Source organism: Lemur catta, chromosome 20, assembly GCF_020740605.2.
Source record: "Lemur catta isolate mLemCat1 chromosome 20, mLemCat1.pri, whole genome shotgun sequence".
Classification (NCBI taxonomy): Eukaryota; Metazoa; Chordata; class Mammalia; order Primates; family Lemuridae; genus Lemur; species Lemur catta.
The window spans coordinates 9,126,132-9,149,189 of record NC_059147.1 but is presented as its reverse complement, the minus strand read 5'-3'; the positions used below and the strand labels follow the sequence as shown (position 1 = coordinate 9,149,189).

Sequence of the window (23,058 nt, the reverse complement as noted above, 5' to 3'; positions counted from 1 at the left end):
TCTCTTAACATCATTAAATATTCATCCAGAAAAAATTTGCCAATATATGTCATCCCAACGTGAAAGTGAAGAATAACTTATTTAATCATCACCCTCAGCCTCCACCATTGCACCCTTGGTTTATCAAGAATCATTGTTTGGAACAGGTCATTCTTCTGAGGTCCGTAGTGCACTTGGTAAATAAAGGGCTGCTTGAAGGTCAAGCACAACATGCTGAAAGGAGGGTTTGACCTCGCCTCTGCCACTCAAAGGTTTTACAAAGGAACTCAGAGCCCAACCACAGAGGAAAGAACTTTTGTGAAGGAGAGAATTTATTTTAGGCAGCATGCTTCCCAAAAGACATTTAAAAAAAAAAAACCTTTTGCCTAAAACCACTAAGATTTATAAAATTCATACAATCACAACAGAAGTCTTCAAAAGAAAGTAAGGAACAGATTTGGGCAATAACAAGTAGGAAAAACTAGTGAAGTATAGACAGTGAGAGAGCTAGTAATCAATGATACGCAAATTAAAACGTAGTGTGATGTCCTTTTTTTTGGTGGAAGAGGGCTTATGAAATTGGCAGCATTCTTTTAATTTCCAATCTTAGCATCCCAAGTGAGAAAGGGAGTGAATAAATCCACACTCTTATATACTGGAGAGCAATTTTGCAACATGCATCAAGAGCTTCAAAATGTTCCTATGGGCCAGCCCAGTAATTTTGTATAAAAAAACCCTAGAAAATTATTAGACATATGGTTGAAAATTTATGCATATAAAGCTGAGAATAATAATGTTATTGGTAGCCCCAAATTATGAGCAGCCAACCTAAATATCCAAGTGGATAGAAATATTAAATTAAATTTTCATATATCTATTTGATGGAAGAATGGATGTTTTTGACAGTTTTTTAAATCAATATTAAGGAAATCCTTACCTCATTTACAATTAGAGTAAAAAAGAAAATCATCACAACATGGCATTGCATGGATAGAACTATAACAGAAAATTAATTTTTACATAATATGAGATGAAAAAATTCTTAGAAGAAAATACCAAAAATATTACAGTACATATCTGCAGGTAGAGGGATTAGGATAGTTATCTAATTTCTCCTTTATGTGTTTCCATATTTTCTAAACTTTCTACAATTGAAACATTAACTTTATATTCAGAAGTTATTTTTCTCAAAAAGAGTGAGACAAATACAGAAAAATGAAAGTTGATAAAATCTGTATAGTCCTGGCAAAAAGACCCAGCAACTCAAAGACATGAAATATCAGATAAAAAACACAAGTCTCGGGTAGCCACGGCCAGCAGAAGATGTAGAGGAGAACTCCACAGATCAGACACATGGCGAGAGGCAAAACTACATTCATAAAAGAACAGACTGAATCCCAGTCGGCCCCTCAGGACCGTCGGGAGGAGGAAGTGGAGGCCTGCACCTGCCTGTACGGAGCTGTGCCTGGGCACACACTGGGTCAGCTGTAGCTAGGTTTAAAATGCTTCCGGCACGGTGAAAAGAGAGTGGTCTGGACCACAGAGCCCTTTGCTGGCTTGCAGCCTAGGCAAAGGGAGCTGGTAGGAAAAGGTGGGTCTGGGAGGATCCCCTAAATGGCACCCAGAAGAGGACACCTGTCTAGGTGAGCTTGTGCATCCTTACCTCACACCACACCCACACAGCCTCCGTCAGTGTCAGAAGGTTTCAAGGTAGACCCCACCCTGGCCCTCTGATTGTCCATTCCAGCACACACCAAGATGGACAAAACCTGCAGCCATAGACACTGACTTTTCCAGACCACCCACACCTGCTACTCCTCCCTCCGTTTGGCCTTCTTGGTCCTGGACAACCATCTTGATCTGGTGCTTGTCTCCCACTGTTCCCTTAGCTGCACTAATTAAGAAACTAGTTTGCAGTCAGCTCGGACCTTGGAAACCTCCTGAGACCCGTCTTCCAATATTTGTCCTCTACCCCACATCCCACCATCATCCCAGGTAGGAAGCCGCTGCAGCAGATGCTGTTGGTGCCTCACCCACATCACCCGCATGCCCTGTTTCTGGGCCTGCCAGGTTCACGTCCACCACCAGCATCCACCTCTTCGCCTGAGGCCTTCGTCAGCCCTCCAGGGACTAACGGACCCATGTGTGCCCTCCGTCAAGATACCAGGGAATTAACAACTCCTTGGAACAGCCTTCAACCAAAGACAACTGAGAGCTGGTGGATAAAGACCCCAGCTCCCTCTGCTCAGAAGGGACAAGCCTGAGCTATGTCCTCTGCTTGTGTCCCAGAGCTCCCAGCTCCAGCTGTACACAGTGGACACCTGCTTGGCAATGCATCACGGATTGTCTTCCACCTCTTTCCTCTGACACTTCCCCACCTCCCTGCTGCTGTTTCCTGGGATCGCCTGACAAATAAACTACATGCATTTGGACCATTTTCTCAGAGTCTGCTGCAGGCAGAAACCAAAATAGGACAGCGCCACACCCCATGTCATATGGAACCTGCCTGTGAGGCCTGACCCTCAGCAGTGTCCACATCTGTCTATGCTGGGAGGTTGGCAGGTCAAATACTGGAGCTGGTGGGGCCGATGTTCCTTTGCTGTCCAACCTCTGGGACTCACCTCTGTGGTGTCGGGCCACAGTAACAGATGGAACAACAAATATAACATCTGCAATCAAGTCCAGGAACAGGTCTTTCTTTTTGACAGGGTCGTCTGTTCCTCCTAAATACTCCTCAATGGCTACCGAAGTCAGCTCCTCTGGGATGCCCTGAAACAGATCAAGGCAGTGCTGAGCAGTGCAGCTTCTCTGGCCAGTGAGGGAGGCTTGCATCGGTGGAGAACCTCTCCAGCCCTGGGCAACTCCCCCCCTCTGGGTGGTGAAGTAGGGATGGTAGAAAAATGAGGGCAGAACCACCAAGCCCCAGCCTCCATTCTATAATTTAATTGATCTGTGATTTGGGACAAGTCCCTGCCCCTTTGGGGGCTCCCCCAATTCCCACGATTCCTAGACTCTTACAGTAAGGGGGTAGGACTTCCACAAGAGTGACGTGGCCGTCTTCTGATCCAGTTTGCCTTCAGAAAGTGGATAGCCCATAAACTATTAAAAAAAAATGGTTAAGCATTTGTAAATAATCAGGAATGAACAACAGCCAACCTCACCAACCAACCACAACAACATAGGCTGTAGGTCCTCTAATTTTGTTGGGCCTTAAAAACCATGGGTCTTTAATGAATTGGGAAAATCAATGAATCGAATGCACTTACACCTAGAAATTCAAGAATTGCAAAGAGGGTAAAAAAAAAATTTAACAGAAACTGGAAGACTGTGCAGCGTGAGTGTGTGTGTGTGTGTGTGTGTGTGTGTGTGTGTGTGTTTGCTCATGAACCTACAGTGGCCCCAGCCCCCTGGCTGAGAAAGCTCAACCTGCTAGGAGAACTTACTCTTTGCTGCAGCCAAAACATGGTGACAGGCAGAGGCCCCAGAGCCCCTCCCAGAGCAGTGACTTTAGAAAGCTTCCAATTATAAGGCCTTTCTCTGCCCTTTGGGGTGCAAATCTACCACCCAAACTGTTTCCTCAAGGACCTGAGGGGCCTCTCTATGAAGTGCAAACCTTCAGGGAGATACCGCTGAGTCTCCCTCCCAGTCCTGTGCGAAGGTTACAGCCTCACTTCAGGGAGGGCCTCACTGCCATTCACACCCCTGCCTCCTGTTTCTCCTTCAGGTAAGAGGGGACTCACAGATCCAGGTGGTCTGGCCTCACGGACTAGCCAGCCCCAACTCCGCACCCCACCGTGCTTTCCCTCAGCACAGCCCAGGCTTCAGAACATCTCCAGCCTTTGTTTCAGGGATTTGGGGCCCGTCCACACCGGACAATTCCCTGTTGCAATGGTGTTACTGGTTAAAACCTGTCCTACTGCTCTAACTAGGGTTGGCTTTGTTATCTCGGACAGGAAGGAAGGTCTTGCTGCGCATTTAGAGTCAATCTTAACTCAAGGAGAACCAACCCGCTCTGAATCTCTCCAGAGAGATGGCTGAGAGCGTGTGTGGAGATTTATGGGGAAACTGCACACCGGGCCCAAGGTGAGAAGCCGCCAGGCCCAGGCCTGACTCGCCTCAACACCCGAGCTCCTGCCCCGTTCCAGGCTCCTCCGTTTCCCATCTGCACAACCGTTATCCCCACAGGCCCTCCCGGCACGGACACTGCAGGATTCTTTCATTGGAAGACGATCAAAGAGTGTTGGGGAGAGGGGTTCCGGGGGCCATGCCACCCTGGTCACAGCTGGGCCATCCCAGAGGTTTCCATGGAAATGACAACTCGTGAGGGAGGGGACAGCTGTCCTGGACTCAGATGGGGGCTTGGAGAAGGAAGGACGCCTGGGGCCGGAGCGGGGAGGGCTGACTGGGGAGAGCGCTGAGTCTGTCTAAGGCTGCACGTGCTCACCGTTGGAACGATCCAGCCAAACTCTTGCTTGTTGATGCCGACAATGTAGGGGACAGTGTTGAAATTCTTCTCGGCCAGAAGCTCTTCAGGGCTTTTGGGCAGCAGCACCCCGTCCACCACCGTGGGCAGGAAGGGGTGACTCTGGGGAAGAGACAGGGCAGCGTCTGAGCCTCCCCTCCCCAGACAGCACCCGCGTCCCCCATCTGCCTGTCTGAGGGCCAGGGCAGCACATGGCCTGTGTGGCCCCAGGCAGTGGCCACAGAAGCTCAGGGTCCTGACCAAGGGGGCAAAGTCTGTGTGACCCCAGAGAGTAGGACTTCAACCAGGGGCTGGCAGTGGTAAGGTCACCAGGGGGGAGACCCAAAATTTCACTCAGTGTAAATACATGTATTCTATGTATAGTTTTGTGTGTTTCCACCGAAGGGTGTCTGTCTCTGCAAGTCTCTCTGCGGGAGACCCTCGTCCTTCACGGCAGCCACGCTGTGTCCCACAGCGCTGCCCTGAGCGCCGGGCGCGCGAGCGCCGAGTCGCCACTGGAAGGGGAAACACGGTGTCAGGTCCTGGCAGCCTCCGGACACAATATATTCATGGACCTTATTTTATGCGTGAGTTTCTGTTTAAAGACATTTTGTGTTATAGATATTTCTTTAAAGAATTGCTATATGTAGTATTTATTTGCAATACACACCACCCCGGAAGGCCTTCGCGTTTTCCTCACCCTGGATACCACGGCTGTCAATATTTTTGGTTTCAGCCCCACAGCCGTGCCGTCCCCTGTGCTTTCTACAAAACGCTTCATCGTCTCCTGAGTCTGCAATTGAAGCTGCTTTTCCGTCCTTGCCGTAGCTCGTCACACACTGCAGATTCTACCACTTTCCACACTGGCCTCAGGTGTGGACGGGCAACTTTCCTCCCCTTTCTCCCGGGTGTGCTGTACTGTTCATTGACTCTGAACTCACGGCCAACACTATGACTCACCGCCCAGCAAAGCTCGTGTGACACGTGCACTTTCCCCGCCACACACAGCGCAGCGTCCCTGAGCTTAGGAACATGAGACAGCGCTGCAGCAGGACTCTGGGGGGTGTTTGGAATGGTGAGATCTCTAACTAACACAAAGAACAAAATGCAAAAAATACAGCACTAAATGGACTGTGAAAAGGACACTTGGTCGTATGAGAGGAAACACAAGAAGACAGAGTATTGGCTCGTTGGATCTCTTTGACACACTGGTTTCCAGGTGCCATGTCTGTTCTGCACAAGGCAATGAGTGACGGGCCAGTTCTGGCTGGTGACAAGAGGGGTCTGTAACGAGAACTCAACCAAGCAGGACAAGGCCCAAACCCTAATCCAGTACGTTTGATTATAGAGAACAGGATCGACTGTGACTACGCCTGCCTTGAAAGGTTGTGCAGTTCCTGCCTTGGGAAGCCAGGAACAGGATGGGCCACCTGGAGGAGGAGCTCACCACCTGCCATGGGCTCTGGGCACTGAAAGGGATTGACAGGTGAGGGAAGTGGGGGTAGAAGATAGTGAAAGTGCAGGAGAGAGACAAGAGCCCGAGTGGGGTGGTACCTGTGGGGGGAAGACTGGCATCAGCAGCAGTGACGGTGACAGTAATTGCCACTGTCCCCTTAGTGGCTGCACGTGGCAGCCCCGTGTGGGCCACGAGTATGACCTTGCTGGGGTAGGAAGCTCGGGCATCCTTCACTCCCGTCTTTCTCGGCCCTCACACGCCGTCCGTCCCCACATCCCATCAGCCAGTCCTTCAACATACCCAGACTCCAGCCACTCCCAACCCCACCGCTGTGGCCTCCTCTCAGCCGCCAGGACCCCTGGCCTGGATGATTCCAGCACAGCGGCCCCCAGCTGGTCTCTCTGCACCTTCCAGGCCCCTTCCCGACAGTCTATTTTCAACACAGCAGACAGAGACCTTTATAAAATCCAAGATCATGTCTCCCCTCTGTTCAAAACCCTCTGAATCCTCCCCTCTCACTCCAAATCAAAGTCCAAGTGCTTCAAGTGACCACCCCCTACTCCCACCTCCCACCTCCCATTACCTCTTCAGCCTCCAGCCCGTCTGTCCCCTGGCTCCTTCTTCTCCAGCCCTGCAGACCAACTTCCTGCCTCAGCGAGGACCAGCGCAGCAGCCATCCCTGCCTGGACGGCTCCTCCAGTTTTCCTGGCAGCTGCCTCCCCCACTCCAGAGCCTGGCTCAGATGCCACCTTCTCACTCAGCCCATCCCTGACCCTGCTACGTAAGTTCAAACCACTGGTGAGCTTCATCCCTTAACACCGCCCATCACCAACACACTACGTGTTTTATTTGGTCTTTACTGTACATGCCCCCACTGGAATGGAAGGCTCTAAGGGGCAGGGATCTTGTGTGTGTCACTGCTATGTCCCCAGCTCCCGAGTCAGGTCCTGAGCTGATTGGCTGCGTGACTCTCATTCAATCCTCACAAGACCTTTTTACAGAACATTGCTGTGATCTCCATGTGGGGAGCAGAGAGGGCAGGATTGTAAGATGCTGCACAGGTGATGTCACCAGATCCTGGCAACTTGTTGGGGGGACAATAGGAGAAAATGGGGTGGGTACTATTGTAGTGTCCCAGGTGCTGAGAGGAGGGGGGTCCTCAGGACTGAGATTCCGGGCTCCCCCTGTGTAGATGAACCTGTGGCCTCCCAGGGGACCTGTACCCCTCAGGGAAGCTCCTGTGACCTCTGCCTCCCGACAGTGGGAGGCTCCGGTCCAGCCTCCTCCCTCAGGGCCATGTTGGGCAGAGGAAATGTGAATAAGAAGGCGGGTGGGTGAGCCCAGGGACTCAGACTTGATGCCTGGAGCACTGGACTGTGAATCCGGTGAACAGGTTCCAGTCCTGCCTCTGGTCCCCTGGCTGTGTTACCCCAGGCAAGTCACTACCCCTCTCTGGGCTTCAGCACCATACACACAAGGAGTTACTGGGGTTCCACAAGGGAGAATTCTTTCATTCGGAGCCAATTAGAGCTTAAAGATATTAAGAGTCAAACTCTGTTATCAAGAAACCAAAGGTCCTTACCTCTCTGGGGTCTCCAAGTAAATCAATAACAAAAAATTTCTGTGAAGACAAAGGCAGAGGATGTGGGTGAGAAGCTTCCTGGGAGAAAGCTGATCTTTGTGGCTGTGCACCAGAGGTGTCGGGTTCTCCCTCCTGGTGCCACCCTGGCAGGGCCAAGAGGAAGCGGGCAGGACGCCAGCTCTACGGGTGTGAGCACAGGGTGTGGGCGCCCTTGAGAGAGAGGCAGGCACCAGCAAGGGAAGGACAGGCCCTGGGGACCCTGGCCAGGGTGGCGGGAGCTCTGGAGAGAAAGTCTGCTGTTGGTGCCTGCCCTGCCCGCCACCCATTTCCCTTCCTGTTCCCAATTTCCCTTTGGGGGACCTCCCACTTCCCCTCTCTCACTCCATAAACTCAGGTATTTAAATGCAACACAGGGTGTTCCATTTCCCTAAACACAGATATTATTTCAGGGATGGGAACTTAGCTATGTCAGTGCAACAGAGTGTACCTCAAAACTTTCGCTAAAATTATTAAGAAAGAGGGTTTCTAAGCAGGTAGTATATAAGTCTAGAGCGCTGCTGTCTTTAACCTCCTCAGGGCACAAATCTGCCTGAGAGTGAAGCCAACACAGTGGAGTGCAAACCTGAGGGATAGAGACAGGTAGATTCCCAGTAATATCCTGTGAACATCTGGATCCAGCCATGCCTGAAGCCATCTAGTGCTGGACTTTTCCATTACCTGAATTTCTTTTTACAAAGATGTCTTTTTCTGCTCCTCGCAACTTGAGTTTTCTCATCTTGCATTAGAAAGTCCTGACTCATAAAAGCCCCCTGAAAACTCATTCCACCCCATGCTTCTCTTTGGTGTTCACCAAGATTGCAGTGATTGCAATGTTGCACTATAGCTACCAGGTCTGACTTGTATGCAGGAAGTGATGAGTGAGGGCTTTTCCATTATGGACTGTAGCCCACCAGCCAGGAGAGTGCGTGTGTGTGTGTGTGTGTGTGTGTGTGTGTGTTTGTGTGTGTGTGTGTGTGTGCGCGCGCGCGTTGGAGGCAGTGGAGAATCATGGAAGCACTTCCACAAGATCTCAGAAAATCTCAGAAGAATGTCCTGAGATTTTAGATCTGAGTTTTCCCAAAGGAATCAAATCTTTCTTTATAAGCTGGGTCCTCTTGTGCCACATGGAGAATTGCTGAAATATTTGGCTCTATTCAGTAATTATAATACAGCTGTGTCTTAATTTTTTGAACACTTCGGTGACCTTGTTAGAGTGTGATAAATCAACACTCAAATCCTAAAGCCAGATATACTCAACACATGGACATGGAAGCAGAGTCCAGAGCTAGACACCTGCCCTAGGGTTCCAGAAGTATCCCCAGGTACTCAGGGTCCAGATGGGGGTCCAGGCCTCAGGCTACCGCTGAGCTCATAACTCACACTCTTCTCCCACCAAAGGAATGGCTCCCGTTGGCCCTACATGCTGTATTCCTTGGGTGTTTGTCCTGCTGAGCTTCCCTGTAATGACAGATGACTGCCACAGCCATCCATCAATCCTCAGATGTCACCTTCTCTGTGAAGCATGTTTGATGACTATAAGGAATATTTCCCCTCTCTGTATTCCACCATATTCAACCTACTAGGTATATGGGTGTGTTTCTCCTTGGGTAGTTTCTTGTGAGCAAGGACTATGTCCAACTAACGTCCATATCACCTCCCCTGACACCCTCCCCACCGCCCCATACTCTTAGCATGAATGGATAGATGGATGGATGGATGGATGGATGGATGGATGGATGGAGTTGGTCAATGCATGCAGTTTGGGTAAACTGGATGGATACATGGAGAGATGGATGATAACTAGCAGGTAGGTTATGAATTGATCATTGATTTTGGAGTAATGGATGATGGAGTGAAGATATAAGGGGGCTGGATGGTGCATTGATGATGGATGAGTTGAAAATAGATGAATGAAGAGTCATGGATGGATTGATATTAGCTTGATTAAAGGATAGCAATGAATTGGATGGATTAGTGGATGGGTAGGTGGATAATAAGATGGTGGATGAATGCATGGGTTGGATGGATGGCTATGCTAGATTCACAATTGAGGCAGAGTTTCAAAAAATCTAGAAAATTGGGACACCATTGTGTTATAATTGACATAGTTTCTAAATCAACCAAGATAAATTGTGACGTCATTCTGAAATTTCTGTGCTTAATATCCCCATCCCTCAAATTCAGGATGGTGGATACCGCTGGGAGTACGTAATGTTTAATTTCTTACAAATACATCTGAAACAAGAATGGAAAAATATTTAGTTTTCATAAAACTGAGGGATTGTTATGTAATTTTTCACCATGTTATTTTTGGACTTCTGATATCTGAGGTATGCTACAATAAAAAAGGAAAAGGGAAATTCCCTATTCAGATCCAGAGACTCCTGAGAGGTACAAAACTGCCAGGGAGTTTTTTCAGGGCAAGAGGACAGCAGAAAAGATGAAGCCTGGGGCCATGACTGCATGCTGGGGGCACTAGCACGGACCCACCTACCATCTTCAGTGTAGCCTCCAAGAGTTCCTCCTCTGTCTTCTGGCGCAGGCAGTGAACCATGACAGCCGAAGTGGTGGTTTTACACCCAGCAGTGACAGCAACTTGCTGCAAAGACAACAGGCAACAAGAGCTCAAGGGCAATGTCCCTTCCCGCCCTCAAGGTAGAAAGATGTGTTCTGTCCCCAGACCACTCAGCAAGGCAGCAGGGGGAGCAGAAAGTACTCTAGACCAGATGTGTGGGTTCTAGGGCCCACAGAGTGCTGCCTCTGTGCCTAATCTGAATTGTGATGTGAGTCATAATTATACACGGCCTCTGTCTGTTCCTTTCTGTCTGATAAAATGAGTGTAATGATCTCAAAGCTGAGTGTCTCAAGAGAGGAGGTAGTGTGGAGGCAAGAACATGGAGTCCCAATCCCACTGTCTGGTTTCCAAGCCCAGCTCCTGCACGTACTGGCCATTTGGCCTTAGGAAAACCACTTGAGTTCTTTGTGCCTGAGTTTCTCTACCCTTAGATGGGCATAATGATCTCACCGACCTTATGAGCTAATACATGGGAAGAACAAAGGAGGGTACAGTGTCGCCCACACACTAAAACACGTGCAGAATTGCAGGAGGCCTGGATAAGGTGATTCACACCAAGGCGTTTCAGAAAGTACCAAATATGATTTAAACAGTGCCCTAAAGGAAAATAGCACGCATCTGTCCTGAGGCACGGATGGTGCTTCTCAGTCAGTGAGGCGTCTGCGCCACAGCTAAGAGTTTCCACCTGTACAGTCACGTGCTAGAGTCCTGAGCAATAACCAAACGTGACTCTCCAGGGCAGGGGTTAGCAAAGTTTTCGTTAAAGCGACAAACAGTACATTCATTATCTGAGGCTTCATGGGCCATGTGGTCTCAACTGCACCTTCTCAAATCTGCTCTTGGCATGAAATGGGTGTCACTGTGTTGCAATAAAACTTTATTTATGGGCACTGACATTTGAATTTCATATCATTTTCATGGATTATGAAATATTATTTTTCTTTTGTTTGGTTTCTATTGATTAAAAATTAAAGAAAAATGATTCTTAGCTAAAAGGTCATACATACCTAAGACCAGGTTAGCCCTCCCCTATCCTTAGGCAAGCCGCCCAGGCAGCCAGGAATGCGTGGAGAACCCCTGACCCCAACCTAGAACCTCTTCTCATCTTAAGAAAAAGTAAGAAGAAAACCCTCCTGAAGGAGAGGCTCCCCTGAGCCTGTCTGGGACACCGGGGGGTGGTCTGCCCCGTACACCGTCACCCGGACTTTTCTGAGAATCTGAGTTTGATGCACCAAGGGGGCATCTCAGCAAAGCCGGGGCCGTGAGCCGCTCTCCTAAGTTGCCTTGGATGGGTATGAAGAGCTGCAGGAGTAGACATGCTCATTTTCCTAAACAGGGAGAAAAAACCTGACCACTTTCTGGAACCACAGGGGAGTTCCCAAGCCCAGGGCCAGATGGGGCGGTCACAGGAACTGACAGCAAAGCTCGGCCAGAGAGGAAGGCACAGATGGACCCAAGGCGGGCTCCGTGGTGGCAGGGCCATGGGGAGGGCGCAGGGTCCCAGAGCCTGGACAGTGTCTGCTGCAGAACCCCTGCTCAGAACTTGCTTGGTGAATAAACAAACAGGAAGAGGAAGAGTGGGGAAGAGGGAGGGAGGGGGAGAGAAGAGCAAGAGTCAGAGAGACATGGATTCTCTTCACTTTGCAATTTCTCGCTCCTGTTTGTTCACAAAGCCCAGCCTCATCCCACCACCTCCGCTTCCTTGAAAAATAAATTCCCCTTCTTGACTCAAGCCTGCCCCAGTGGCCATTTGTTGCTTATAACCAATGAATTCTGAAAAAATTCTCAAAAATTCTTAAAAAATCCTTGGTGTCTCCATTTCCTCCCTCCTGCTAATCAGCCCCTGAAGTCTGAGCTGCCCCAAACTAGCCCCCACAGCCCCACCCAAACTCTGCACCTCTCTGGCTCCAGTGGGCCCTGCTCAGCAGCGCCACCCTGTGGTCACCCCTTCCTCTCTTCCCACCGCTCTCCAGATAAACACAAAATCCTCCCCAGGGTCCTGTGCCTCAAGGCCCCTGCCAACGTCCCCACCCTCAAAGCACCCCAGCTCCCCCTGCTCTCTGTTCTGGCCACATCAGCTTTCTCTCACTCTCAAGATGCTTCTCCAGCCACAGGACATTCGCACATGCTGTGTCCTCTCCCTGGAATACTCATTGCTCAGCAAGTAAATTATTGCTGAGCTTTGTGATGCTGACTCATTCATAATTTTTAAAAGAACCCTTTTCTGATAACCTCTGAGGCACACTCAGGGCTGTGGTCCTGGGCAGGCCACGCACTGGAAGTCCACAGTGATGGGTTTGCATCCCAGCTCTGCTTTGATCCTATGTTGACCTTGGCATGTCACTTCCACACTCTGCCCGTTTGCTCGGCTATAAAATTGGGAAGTTGGGTAAGGTGCCTTCTTGCCTTTTCCATTCAGCACATCTAGCTTCAGTGTCTCTTTGAGCATGTCCTCTGCATTTCATAGCAAGAAAGATCCCTGAAGATGCCAGGAGCATCCTGTGAGAGACCTACCTCTGCCAGGGGCTTGATGTCGTCCTTCTGGACCAGAGCAGAAGTGAGGGCCACACCACTCTCAGAAATGGCCCGGTGGAAGAGGTTCTTGGCCAGAGGAGATAAAACCTGGGAGGGGAGAAGACAGGAGGAGAGTTCATGCTCAGGGGAGGGTCCACCCACAGGTCTGCCCTGGCCACGTCCCGGGGAGACCCTGGGGCTCAGTAGGCACCAGGGCTCCTCACTCACCTGGCCTGGCCTGTTTCCCAGCCTCACCCTGGGCCCCGCCTGCCCCAGAGAACCTCAGCGGGATGGAGCCGGAGCACAGAGCCGGGGACGGAACAGGAAGAGTGTGGCACGCACAGATCACAGCAGCCAAAAGCACCAGAAAGACAGCTTGGCAATTCCCAGCCGCACTTTCTGCTTCAGCATTTCCACTACTCAGAAGAAAAATGACCAGGGAGGCACACAAGACTTCTGAGAGTGCCCGTGTAGGCTATAGAATTGGAAATAACCCGAGGATCCAATACAACGAGATTGGATAAATCAGTGACTTTTCATTGTTACCATGCAATACTATGCAATTATAAAAGATAATATTATGGGGGAGTGTTTAATGTTTAGGGAAATATTTTTGTTATACTGTAATGTTGTAGTATGTTATACTAACATTTATGGTAATTAATGTGCCTTATGTTAATTAAGGAATGTCTTTTTGTAAAATAAGATAGATGATAGATAGATACAGTGTCGGGAAAAAAGACTAGAAAAATATATGTCAAATGTCCACAGTGACAACCCTGGGGAGTAGGATTGTGGATGGTTTTTTTCTTCTTTGGGCTGATCTGTATCTTTCCTTTCTCTCTACTTTAAAAAATACGAAAGCATTTTCCTCTGAGTCTTCAAGTAGGAAACCGACACATGATGGGAAAACACAGCGATGGGCTGACCCTCTGCTCAGCTCCGAGGCACCTGGAGGGCTCCTCCCAGCTCCCAGCACCTTCCAACCTGCTTCCCCATCCCAGCTGCCCTCAGTACCGCCCCCAGCCCATTCCCCACACTGGCAGGACATCTCGCGCCCCCAGGCTGTGTCTGTGTCCAACATCCCCTGTGCCCTCCCTCCCCATCCTGTGTTCCATTCCGTCTTTCCTCTCCCACCTCCCCCAGCCCACCTGGTCCCTCAGACCCACAGACAGGCCGCCTCCCTCTTGGGTGTGGGGGGCCATCAGACCACCTCAGCAGAGGCTCCCGCCTGCTCTCAGTGCTCACGTCCCCTCGACATGTAGATGTGGCTTCAAACCAAACAATGACCTCTGTCCAGCTCTTGTCCTTGCCTCCACATGTGTGTAATTTATACCCACCCCCGCCTCCCAATAAATGAGCTGAGTCTTCTTGTTAAAATGAGAAGGAAGGGGAGATTAAGAGCTCAACCAAGGTGGCAGAGGAGGACTGCCAGCAGTGCAGGCTGGAGCCAGAGATTCTTATGGCCCCAAGACCTAAAGCTGAGCCTTGAGCTTCCTGGGAGCCAAGGAGAGTTTGGACGTTAGCTCTCCACAATGTGATGCTGGGCAATGAGTGGGGTGTGTTGCAAATCCAGGCCTTGTAAGCAAAGGTGCCCGTGGCTGGGCAGGCTGGTCTCTAAGTGGTCTCTTCAGCAGCCACATCAGCCTAGGGGTGGGGCCTGGTGCCAGGAACACTTACAAGAACAGAGACACTTTCACCTCCCGCTGACTCTCCAAAGATGGTCACAGAGCCTGGGTTCCCTCCAAAGTTGGCAATGTTGTCCTGGACCCAGCGCAGCGCGGCCACCTGGTCCCAGTGACCCCAGTTCCCCCGGCTGTGTTCGTCCCCTGTGCTGTAAGAGAACAGGTTGGGGTGGGCAGCACAGACGCCATGACAGGGCTCTGAGGACTACAGATGGGGCTGGGGGCTCCCGGTGAGCCTTCCAGAATAGGCTGGGCTTCCACACCCCTGACACAGGGGTCTTCCCCTGACTTCCATTCTCCAGCATGTGCTATTGTAGGGCTCTACATTCACTCGTCTGGACATGATTTACTGAGCATCTACTATGTGACCAACACTGTCCTAGGAGCTAGAATACAACTGAAAACAAAACAGGGAAAATCTTTGACTACAGTAAGCTCTCAGTACAGTCTACAAACAAATAAACAGATAAATACAAAATAAAATATCAGGTATTGAAAGTGCTTTGAGGGAAAATAAAATGGGGTGAGGGAAAAGACAGGGGTGGGGCAGTGGGTGCTACTTCAGATCACATGACCAGGGAAGGCCTCTGGGACGCTGTGGAATTTGAGTAGAAAACAAGCACATGAGCCTTGCAAATCTCCAAAGAAGACAATTTCAGGCAGAAGAAACAGCAAGTGCAAAGGCCCTGGGGCCCAGCGAGCACTGTGTGCGTGTAGCAGGTGCAGCTGGAGAGGGCCCTGTGGGCCTGGGGAAGCATGTTGCATGTCACCCCAGGTAACGGGGGAAGCCACTGCAGGTTTGTGCAGAGGAATGACATGACTCAATCTGTGCTTTTATGATCTCTCTGGCTACTGTGTGGATCAGCTGCAGCACAAACGTCACAGAGTCACAAAGTGAGTGGCTGTGATAATAATCCTGCTCCCTGTCCCCACAGAGAAGCCTCTAGCCTTGAGTGCTGAATGTGCCATATTTTAAGGAGGACATGGGGTGAGTGGACCCCGACACTTCTCCAGGGAGGTGGCTCACTGGGCTCAGATGCTCCAAAAACCTCCCATTTCTGGCTCCCTATTCCTTCACCCACAAGCTTTCACCCAGGTCCTTTCATGGGTCTGCCTCTCCCTTCCTTTCCCAAGAGAAGGAAGATGTGTGAACCTTTCACCGCTGAGCTGCATCTAATGGCTTGATAGAGGAATGTGGAACGTGCTGGGGCAGCACAGGTGAAAAGGAGATGAGTACTTCAGAGGAGGCAACATGTGGGCTGGGCCTTGCAGGATGAATAGGAGTTTGCCAGGTGTCATTCCAGGCAGAGGGAAGAGCACACGCAAAAGCTCAGGAACAAGTGAACAAGTGTGGCTGGGTCATGAGAAGGTAAGGGAGGTCCAATTATGAGAAGACTGGATGCCTTTTATAAGGAACTTCGCAAAGGTCTCCTGAGGACTGACATGACCAGAGCTGGGTCCTAGGATCTTCACTTTGGGACCTGAGTGCAGGGAGGAGAGCCCAGAAACTTACCTGAAGAATCCCCAGATGCCCAGACGGTACTGAATGGTCACCACCACCACGTTTTCATGGGCAGAGAGGGCCAGGCCATCATAGGCTGAGGCCCCACCCTGCATGAGACCACCTCCGTGGATCCACACCATCACCTGGACGGGGAGGGACACCCACACTGGTTATAGGAAGCAGAGCTGGGAAGGACTCAGAGGTTGTCTGGTTTGATCGGCTACTTCTTGGCCATGACTCAAGCAGGCCATTACCCAAAGTCCACCAGTGCCCAGAAGGGCTACAGAAAGCAATATCTTTCCTTCCTGACCCTTCCAACTGGGGCCTAGGCTGGCACCCCATTCCACACACCCTGGTCCTCCTGCCTTTCTCCCCAGCCCCAGTGCCACCCCCTGACCCTAGGCTGAGCACATCACCATGGGAATAATAGCGAAGGCTAAGGATGCCCTGTTCTCCCCGATACTCCTGTCACCCTCGTGCTGGACCTTGCATCCAGCTCTGCGTAGGCATATGCCAGTGCTTGCACTGCAGCTGCATCACAGTTAACTCTTTTGTGGAGAATTACACCTGTGCACAGGGGATTGTCTCAAGAAGCACACATACCCCAATGGTATCTCTTCCTAATATACCTCCTTTCGGCCTCTGCTTCTCCAAATCCTACTCTCCCTGCAAAGCCAAGCCTAGAATCCACCTAGAATCCACTCCAGAAAGTCTTCAGTCGGTTGACTAACGTTATCTGGGAACCTACTATGTGCCGGGGACTGTGATAAGAACTGAGGATGAGAGGGGACACAACAATGCACAATTCATCGTTCTCACATTTAAAGAGCTCACGTACCAGGGAAGCAGTGGGAATGGCTAAAATAATTATTAATACACTGTATTAATAATAACAGTTAATTTTAAAAAAGAACTTATAATATGAACTATGTACCAAGTACTATCCAAACATTTTAAAATAAACTATTCATGAGGTAGGTACTAATATGTACCATTTGACAGATAGGAAAACTGAGGCACCTAACCTGCCCAAGGGCACACAGCCCAGTGGTAGAAGCAGGCCTTGGACCCAGGCCGCTGGTTCCAGAGTCCAGGTGTTGAGCTGCCCAGCACACGGCAGCCAGTGGCCACAGCGCAGCAAGCCTGCTGTCAGGGTGGGGTACGATCCTCCCTTCCCCTCTGAGGTTTCTTGTGCTTGCTTTTCATATTCAGCCAGGGGCTGAGACAAAGCTGGGCAGTCAGCACCGAACACTCACACCTGATGGCTCCCATTTCAAGGAAACAGAGGATTGGAGAAGTTAAGAAATTGCCCAAGTGTCTCAGCTATTCAAAGGCGGAACCAGGGTTTAAACCCAGGCCCTGCAGTTCTGGATCCTGTGTCCGTACTAGAGGTCCCTCTGTCTGCAGGCTCCCACAGCCCCTGTTTGCCTGATCCCCGCCTCCCTCCTCAGGGGCTGAGGTTACCGTCATCTCTGAGTGACGGCCGCGCCCACGGGCGGCGACATGCTGCAGTCAGCATGTGTCTGTGCAGTCCAGAGGGCAGGATCCCTGCAGGCAGGGGCTGCGTGGAAGCGGCTTCATGCTCCTCCTTTCCCCAGCCCCCAAGTCTAACCTTGCATAGGGGCACTGAGTACATAATAAAAGAATGAATGAATGAGGGAGGGAGTGAACCTTTGTCTCTACTTCCTTGTGCCTTACAAAGCCCATGTAGGGCCAACATGTCCTAAGTTCATGGACCTGCTCCCCACTCCCAGCACCGTGCCAGGGTGCTCCTGGGGCTCTGGCTGGGTGCTGACACCCTCCCCTGGCCACCCCAGGCATCGCCTCCTTTTCCAGCAGAAACTCCCCTCCCCCACCCTCCAGCCTGTAGCTGGCAGCCTGCCCCATCTCTGGCCCTTCACTTATTCGGGAAATGCTGAGTCACTGGGTCACCAGCCTGTGCCAAATACGATTAGGGAGGGAAATCAGCGGCATAAAATAACAGATGGTTGGCCAAAGGCAAAGGAAAGGGCTTCTGGGATTGTCCCAGGCTCTGTTCCACACTTCTGTAACAGGATGGTGAAAGTTGTCACAGGTGGACCTTGGTGTGCTGGGGAAAGGCCACACACATGCTCAATGTCCTACTCCATGTCAAAGAACACGGATTTGAAAATCAAAGACACGAGCTCTGGTCCTGACAGCCCTACTGTGCACCTCTGCATTCCCCTATCTGGGCCTGAGTTTCTCTATCTGTAAAAGAAGGGCTGAGTTGTTGGCTTTTCCCTAAGATTCCTTCCAGCTCTAACACTATTGGAAATCATGTCTCAACTGCTCTGGGTATCAGAGTCTTAATCTAGTAACTAAGAGTAATCACTCTTGTCCTTCAGTGAGCATGAGAAAACTTGGGACAATTAAGATGTGTGTTACAGATGTACAGCAAACTCCTCCAGTGGTTCCATGTCACTAGTGGAAACTGACATTGGAAACTTGTGTTTCCTGTGCAAACCCTGTGGCCCCTGAACAGTCCTGGCCGCGCTGCCCCCTCCCCAGCTGCCTTCACCTCCACCCCAGCTGAGGAGGTGAATCATTGATGCATGCAGGTGTCTGAGGTGCCCTGGGGTGTGGCTGTGAGGCCAACTGGAAACTTTGGGCTGTTTTGCCCAGCTTGGCCTGGGTGATTGGGCACATCCACCATTGCTCTGCTCGTGAATAGGCAGCTAGACACGCCTGGGCATTGAGAGCTCGTGAAAGTAACACGCCAGTATGTTGCCCACCCACACCCCTCCCCACCCACACCCCCCAACTGTGCCAAAGGGCAAGACAAGAGAATAACAGGACCATTACTTCTGACCTCCCTCACTTGCTCAACTGTTCCTTTCTATTCCAATGCATTTGTCACATTCTAACATATAACATATTCATTTACTAATTTGCATATGATTATTGTCTGTCTCATTGCACCAGACGACCCCATGGTTGTGGAACCGGCACATCTGGGCCAGGGGTTCCCATGGCTTACCGGCAGCCTGCTTTCCTTGGTCAAGTCAGCAGGAGTGTAAATATTCAGGTAAAGACAGTCTTCGGAAAACTTGAGAGTAATGTTCTCCTTTCTGTTGGTAATGAGATTGGAGAGCATCTGCGCTGCCACTGGGTCTTGGGGGCACCTGTGGAGGGGAGAAAGAGGAACCCCTGAGGTTCAACCAGACCTAAGCAAGGTGTCTCCTGGGGCTGTGCTGGGCCTTGATCTGGGAGGTTCAGCCTGTAATTGGACTTGTCATTGCCAGACTCGAGACGCTGGAAGGGAGAGGAGGCATCTGGGGGTCTAAGTGGAGCCCTGGGACTTGCTAAGGCCTTTCAGGCCAAGCAGAGTGAGATGGCCTTGGCACCTCTCCTCTTCCCAGGGCTTTAGGTTGCCCTGGCTCAAGGAGAAGAGGCTGAGGAGACACTGACCCACCCTGGGAGGTGACATTTCCTGCTATCTGTGGGCTCCAGATGGTGGGATGCAGGGTGACCCTGTTCCTCCACCAGGTAAGCATGTTCCAGTCCATGGAAGACTTCCATACACCCTGAGAAATCACTCAAGTGGCAGACATTTAGGGCCTGCAACAGGTCAGGAGTGAAACCTTTGGGGGACATCTGTATTCTAGTCCTGCCCCAGCCACTCATTTGCTGAGTAACGTTGGGTGAATTCCTTTCCTGCTCTGGGCCCCAATCTGCCAGGTGTAAGTGAGGGGAGCAATTTCTAGAAGGATCTTCCAGCTCTGACATGCCACAGTTCTACCATCAACTCATCCTCAGCAAGTTCTGTTAGTTGCCCTGATGAAAGATCTCAAAGATCCAACATAGATGAAAACTGGCAACATTTACTGAGTCTTCCAAGTGTGCCAGGCACTGTTTTAAGTACTCTTTGTGTACTGATGTCTTTAGGCCTCAGGTCAGCCCCATGACATTGGTTCTATTATTATGTCCACTGTACAGATGAAAAACCTGAGGCACAGAGAGGTTAGAGAACCTGTCCAGGGCCACACAGCAGGAAGATCCACGCTATGCGGGGTTTACATTTCTGAGTGCATTATAAGCAACGTTCCCAGATCTCAATGTATCCAGGAGGCGGCATCGCAGCCCCACTGTGCACATGAGGATGGAGGGACCCAGCTGCCAGAATGACACAACTGTCAAGTACAGAATCAGAGTCAGCACTAGCACTCTGGGAGGCCGAGGCAGGAGGATCACTCAAGGTCAGGAGTTCGAGACCAGCCTGAGGAAGAGCGAGACCCCATCTCTACTAAAAATAGAAAGAAATTATCTGGACAACTAAAAATTATAGAAAAAATTAGCCGGGCATGGTGGTGCATGCCTGTAGTCCCAGCTACTTGGGAGGCTGAGGCAGGAGGATCGCTTGAGCCCAGGAGTTTGAGGTTGCTGTGAGCTAGGCTGACGCCACGGCACTCACTCTAGCCCGGGCAACAGAGCGAGACTCTGTCTCAAAAAAAAAAAAAAATGGCATAGAACGATGTTTGTTCATGATGTACTTATGAATGAGCAAAGAGGCATCCAAACTGTCTGTATCCATCATACTGTTTTCAAGGGAGAAAGTATGTAACAGACAAAAGACTGGGAAAACATGATCTAAAATATTACCAGCAATTCTCCCTGACTGGTACAATTAACCATGACTTCAATTTTCTTACTTTTCCTTCTCTGTGCTTCCTAAATTTTCTGTAATAAGCATGTAGTACATTTGCAATAAGAAAATAAAAGGTGAATATTATTTATAAGAGAAAGGAAAAGAAAGGGAAGGAGAGAAGGCAGCCAGAGGCAGGTCCTGGAAATCCTGAGAAATGTCTTGCTGAGGACATGAATCATTGATGCACGTAGGTGTCTGAGTTGCCCTGGGGGAAAACTGTGAGGCCAACTGGAACCTTTGGGCTGTAGTGCCCAACTTGGCCTGGGTGATTGGGCACATCCACCATTGCTCTGCTCGTGAATAGGCAGCTAGACACCCCTGGGTGTTGAGAGCTCATGAAAGCAACATGCCGGGACATTCCCCACCCACACCCCTCCCCACCCACACCCCTCAACTGTGCCAAAGGGCAAGACAAGAAAATAAGAGGACAATTACTTCTGATCTCCCTCACCTGCTCAACTGTTCCTTTTTGTTCCAATGCATTTATCACATTCTAACATATCACATTATTCATTTACTAATTTGCATATGATTATTGTCTGTCTCCCTCTGCTATAATGCAAGGCCCATAAAGCTAGGGATCTTTGTTTTGTTCACTAACGGATCCCAAGACCTGGAACACACATGCGTGGCACACAGTAGGTACACAATAAGTATGTGTTGAATAAAGGACTTTAGAAAGCTGAGAGAGTTCTGGAATGTTCTTAAGCTTCTACAGTGTTCTTAAGAATTCCAGAACAAAGTACAAGCCGACCAGGGGTTGCCGGGACTCCATCCTGCATCACTCTGAGGCAAACCTCCCCACTGAAAGGTGCCCAGGCCAACCCCGCGGCTTACATGGGCGGGTAGGAGGTGGTGTTCTTCACAGAGCGCCACGGCTCTGCAGGCTGCGGAGGAGCAAACCGCAGGGATCCGAGAGGAGGCTTGGCAAAGGGGACTCCCAGGAACTCGGCCACAGGCTGTGCGGATCCTTCCAAGCGGACGTACTTCCCCAGGACTTTGCCATGCACGGTGGCCACCACAGGTGGCGAGGACGGGTGACCTGCTGGACATCGAGAGGAAATGAGGACACATCGCAGGTGCAAGGCTTGACCTGGATTCCAGGTGGGTTTTGCCACTTTCTAGGCGTGTGACCTTGAGTAAGTCACCTAAGCCCTCTAGGCCTCAGTTTCTCCTTATGTGAAACAGGGGTGAGGGGTCACTGTCCTTCCTAACTCACAGAGCTGTTTTAAGGAGCAAATTGGAATAGGAGGTGGAAAAGCACAGAGTCAAAAATAAATGCAAGAAGGAGAGCTGCTGGGAAAACAAGTCCCTTGGTCTCCCTCTGAGAAGCCCCTGGAACATTCATCTATTTGGATCCTGCACTGAGCCGCATGCAAGGTGACAGGGTGAACAGGAGGTGGCCCTTGTTCCCAGGAGCACGGAGCCTTGCAGGGAGAAGGAGCCACATACAGACTTGAGCCTAAATCCGGGAAGAAAGTGGTGGTGTCCTGGGAGAGGTACCTGTGAGGTGCTTCAGGAGGTACAAGAGGGGTGAGGCCATCGGACTGGTGGCACGTGGAGGGGCTGGGACCTGCAGCAGCAGGAGGACTTTATGAGGGGAGATGAAAGCAGGGAGTGGTGTGAAGCAGAGAGGAGAGAATGTGCTGAGGCTCGGAGACAGCAAAATGCAGAGCCTGCCGGGCAGGGCGAGTGGCCCGTGGGCACCAGGCGGAGGCTACGGGGAGTGGAAAATAACCCTGGGATGAGAGAGTGCAGGTCAGGGAGGGCCTAGAATGCCAGGCTGAGGGCTGGGGTTTTATTTCATGGACAAATAAGCAGCAGGAGGTGTTCTGGAGGAAGGGACATAAGCTAGAGGAGGACTCTGCCGTGGCTCAGAGCAGGACATCCAGAGGAGAGAGACTGGGGGGCAGAGTCCCGGCTGGTCCACTCCGCAGAGCAGACAGTTCTCCCCCCTGAGCTGACGTCCATGTCCCTGCAGCTTCCGCGTCAGTCCTGGTTCCACCTGCCATGGGACCAAGCTGACCTAATGTGATCTTCTAGGGCAGGTGGCCTTTCAGATGCTTGCTCATGCCACCCCCCTCCCAATCCTGTCTGGATTCAGTGACCTCGATTTCTCTAAGCATCCTTCCCAGGAAATTATTTCTAGCCTCTTGTCCTCCCCACTGAGCTGCTTTGGTTACAAACATTCAAGTTGTCTTTCAATGTGTGTGGCCAGAACAGAAAAGAATAATTCAGATTTGGTCTCATAGGAGAATATCCAATGACATTAGAAACTCCTTATGCAAAACATGGTTACAAAACAGTATCTACGTCTCATGTTATAATGGCCAGTCCTATACTGTGGACATTTGGGTTGTTTTCTACTTTTGTCATTGCCAATTAAGACAAACAACACTGGGATGAACTTCCCTGGAAGGCTGTTCACTGACATGGCAATGGGGTGGCATTGCAGCTGTCTTGTTTTCTTTGTGATTTCCAAGTTTTCTGCCCTAAACATAGATTTATTTTTATTATTAGAAGACATTTTTTATGAAGAAATACGGCAATGTCTATATGGGATTTTGAAGGACTCGGTCCCTGACCAGATGTGGGG

The 23,058-nt window shown here is 50.4% G+C and overlaps 1 protein-coding gene across 4 annotated transcripts in view; it reads right to left on the bottom strand.

The window, feature by feature from the left end:
* The window catches only part of LOC123625043 (liver carboxylesterase 1-like), a 28,903-nt gene that overhangs the window by 2,979 nt on the left and 2,866 nt on the right, over window positions 1-23,058 (bottom strand). For 3 of the 4 annotated variants that reach the window (XM_045533244.1, XM_045533241.1, XM_045533243.1), the window contains exons 2-11: window positions 21,300-21,507; window positions 18,795-18,939; window positions 15,806-15,939; window positions 14,288-14,441; window positions 12,608-12,715; window positions 10,013-10,117; window positions 7,480-7,518; window positions 4,424-4,564; window positions 2,998-3,078; window positions 2,601-2,748 (exon numbers count right to left, since the gene is read on the bottom strand). In XM_045533244.1, the coding sequence (XP_045389200.1) occupies window positions 2,601-2,748; window positions 2,998-3,078; window positions 4,424-4,564; window positions 7,480-7,518; window positions 10,013-10,117; window positions 12,608-12,715; window positions 14,288-14,441; window positions 15,806-15,939; window positions 18,795-18,939; window positions 21,300-21,507 (1,263 nt within the window). The remainder of the gene's footprint in view (window positions 1-2,600; window positions 2,749-2,997; window positions 3,079-4,423; window positions 4,565-7,479; window positions 7,519-10,012; window positions 10,118-12,607; window positions 12,716-14,287; window positions 14,442-15,805; window positions 15,940-18,794; window positions 18,940-21,299; window positions 21,508-23,058) is intronic. The other variant, XM_045533242.1, reaches the window with a different exon arrangement.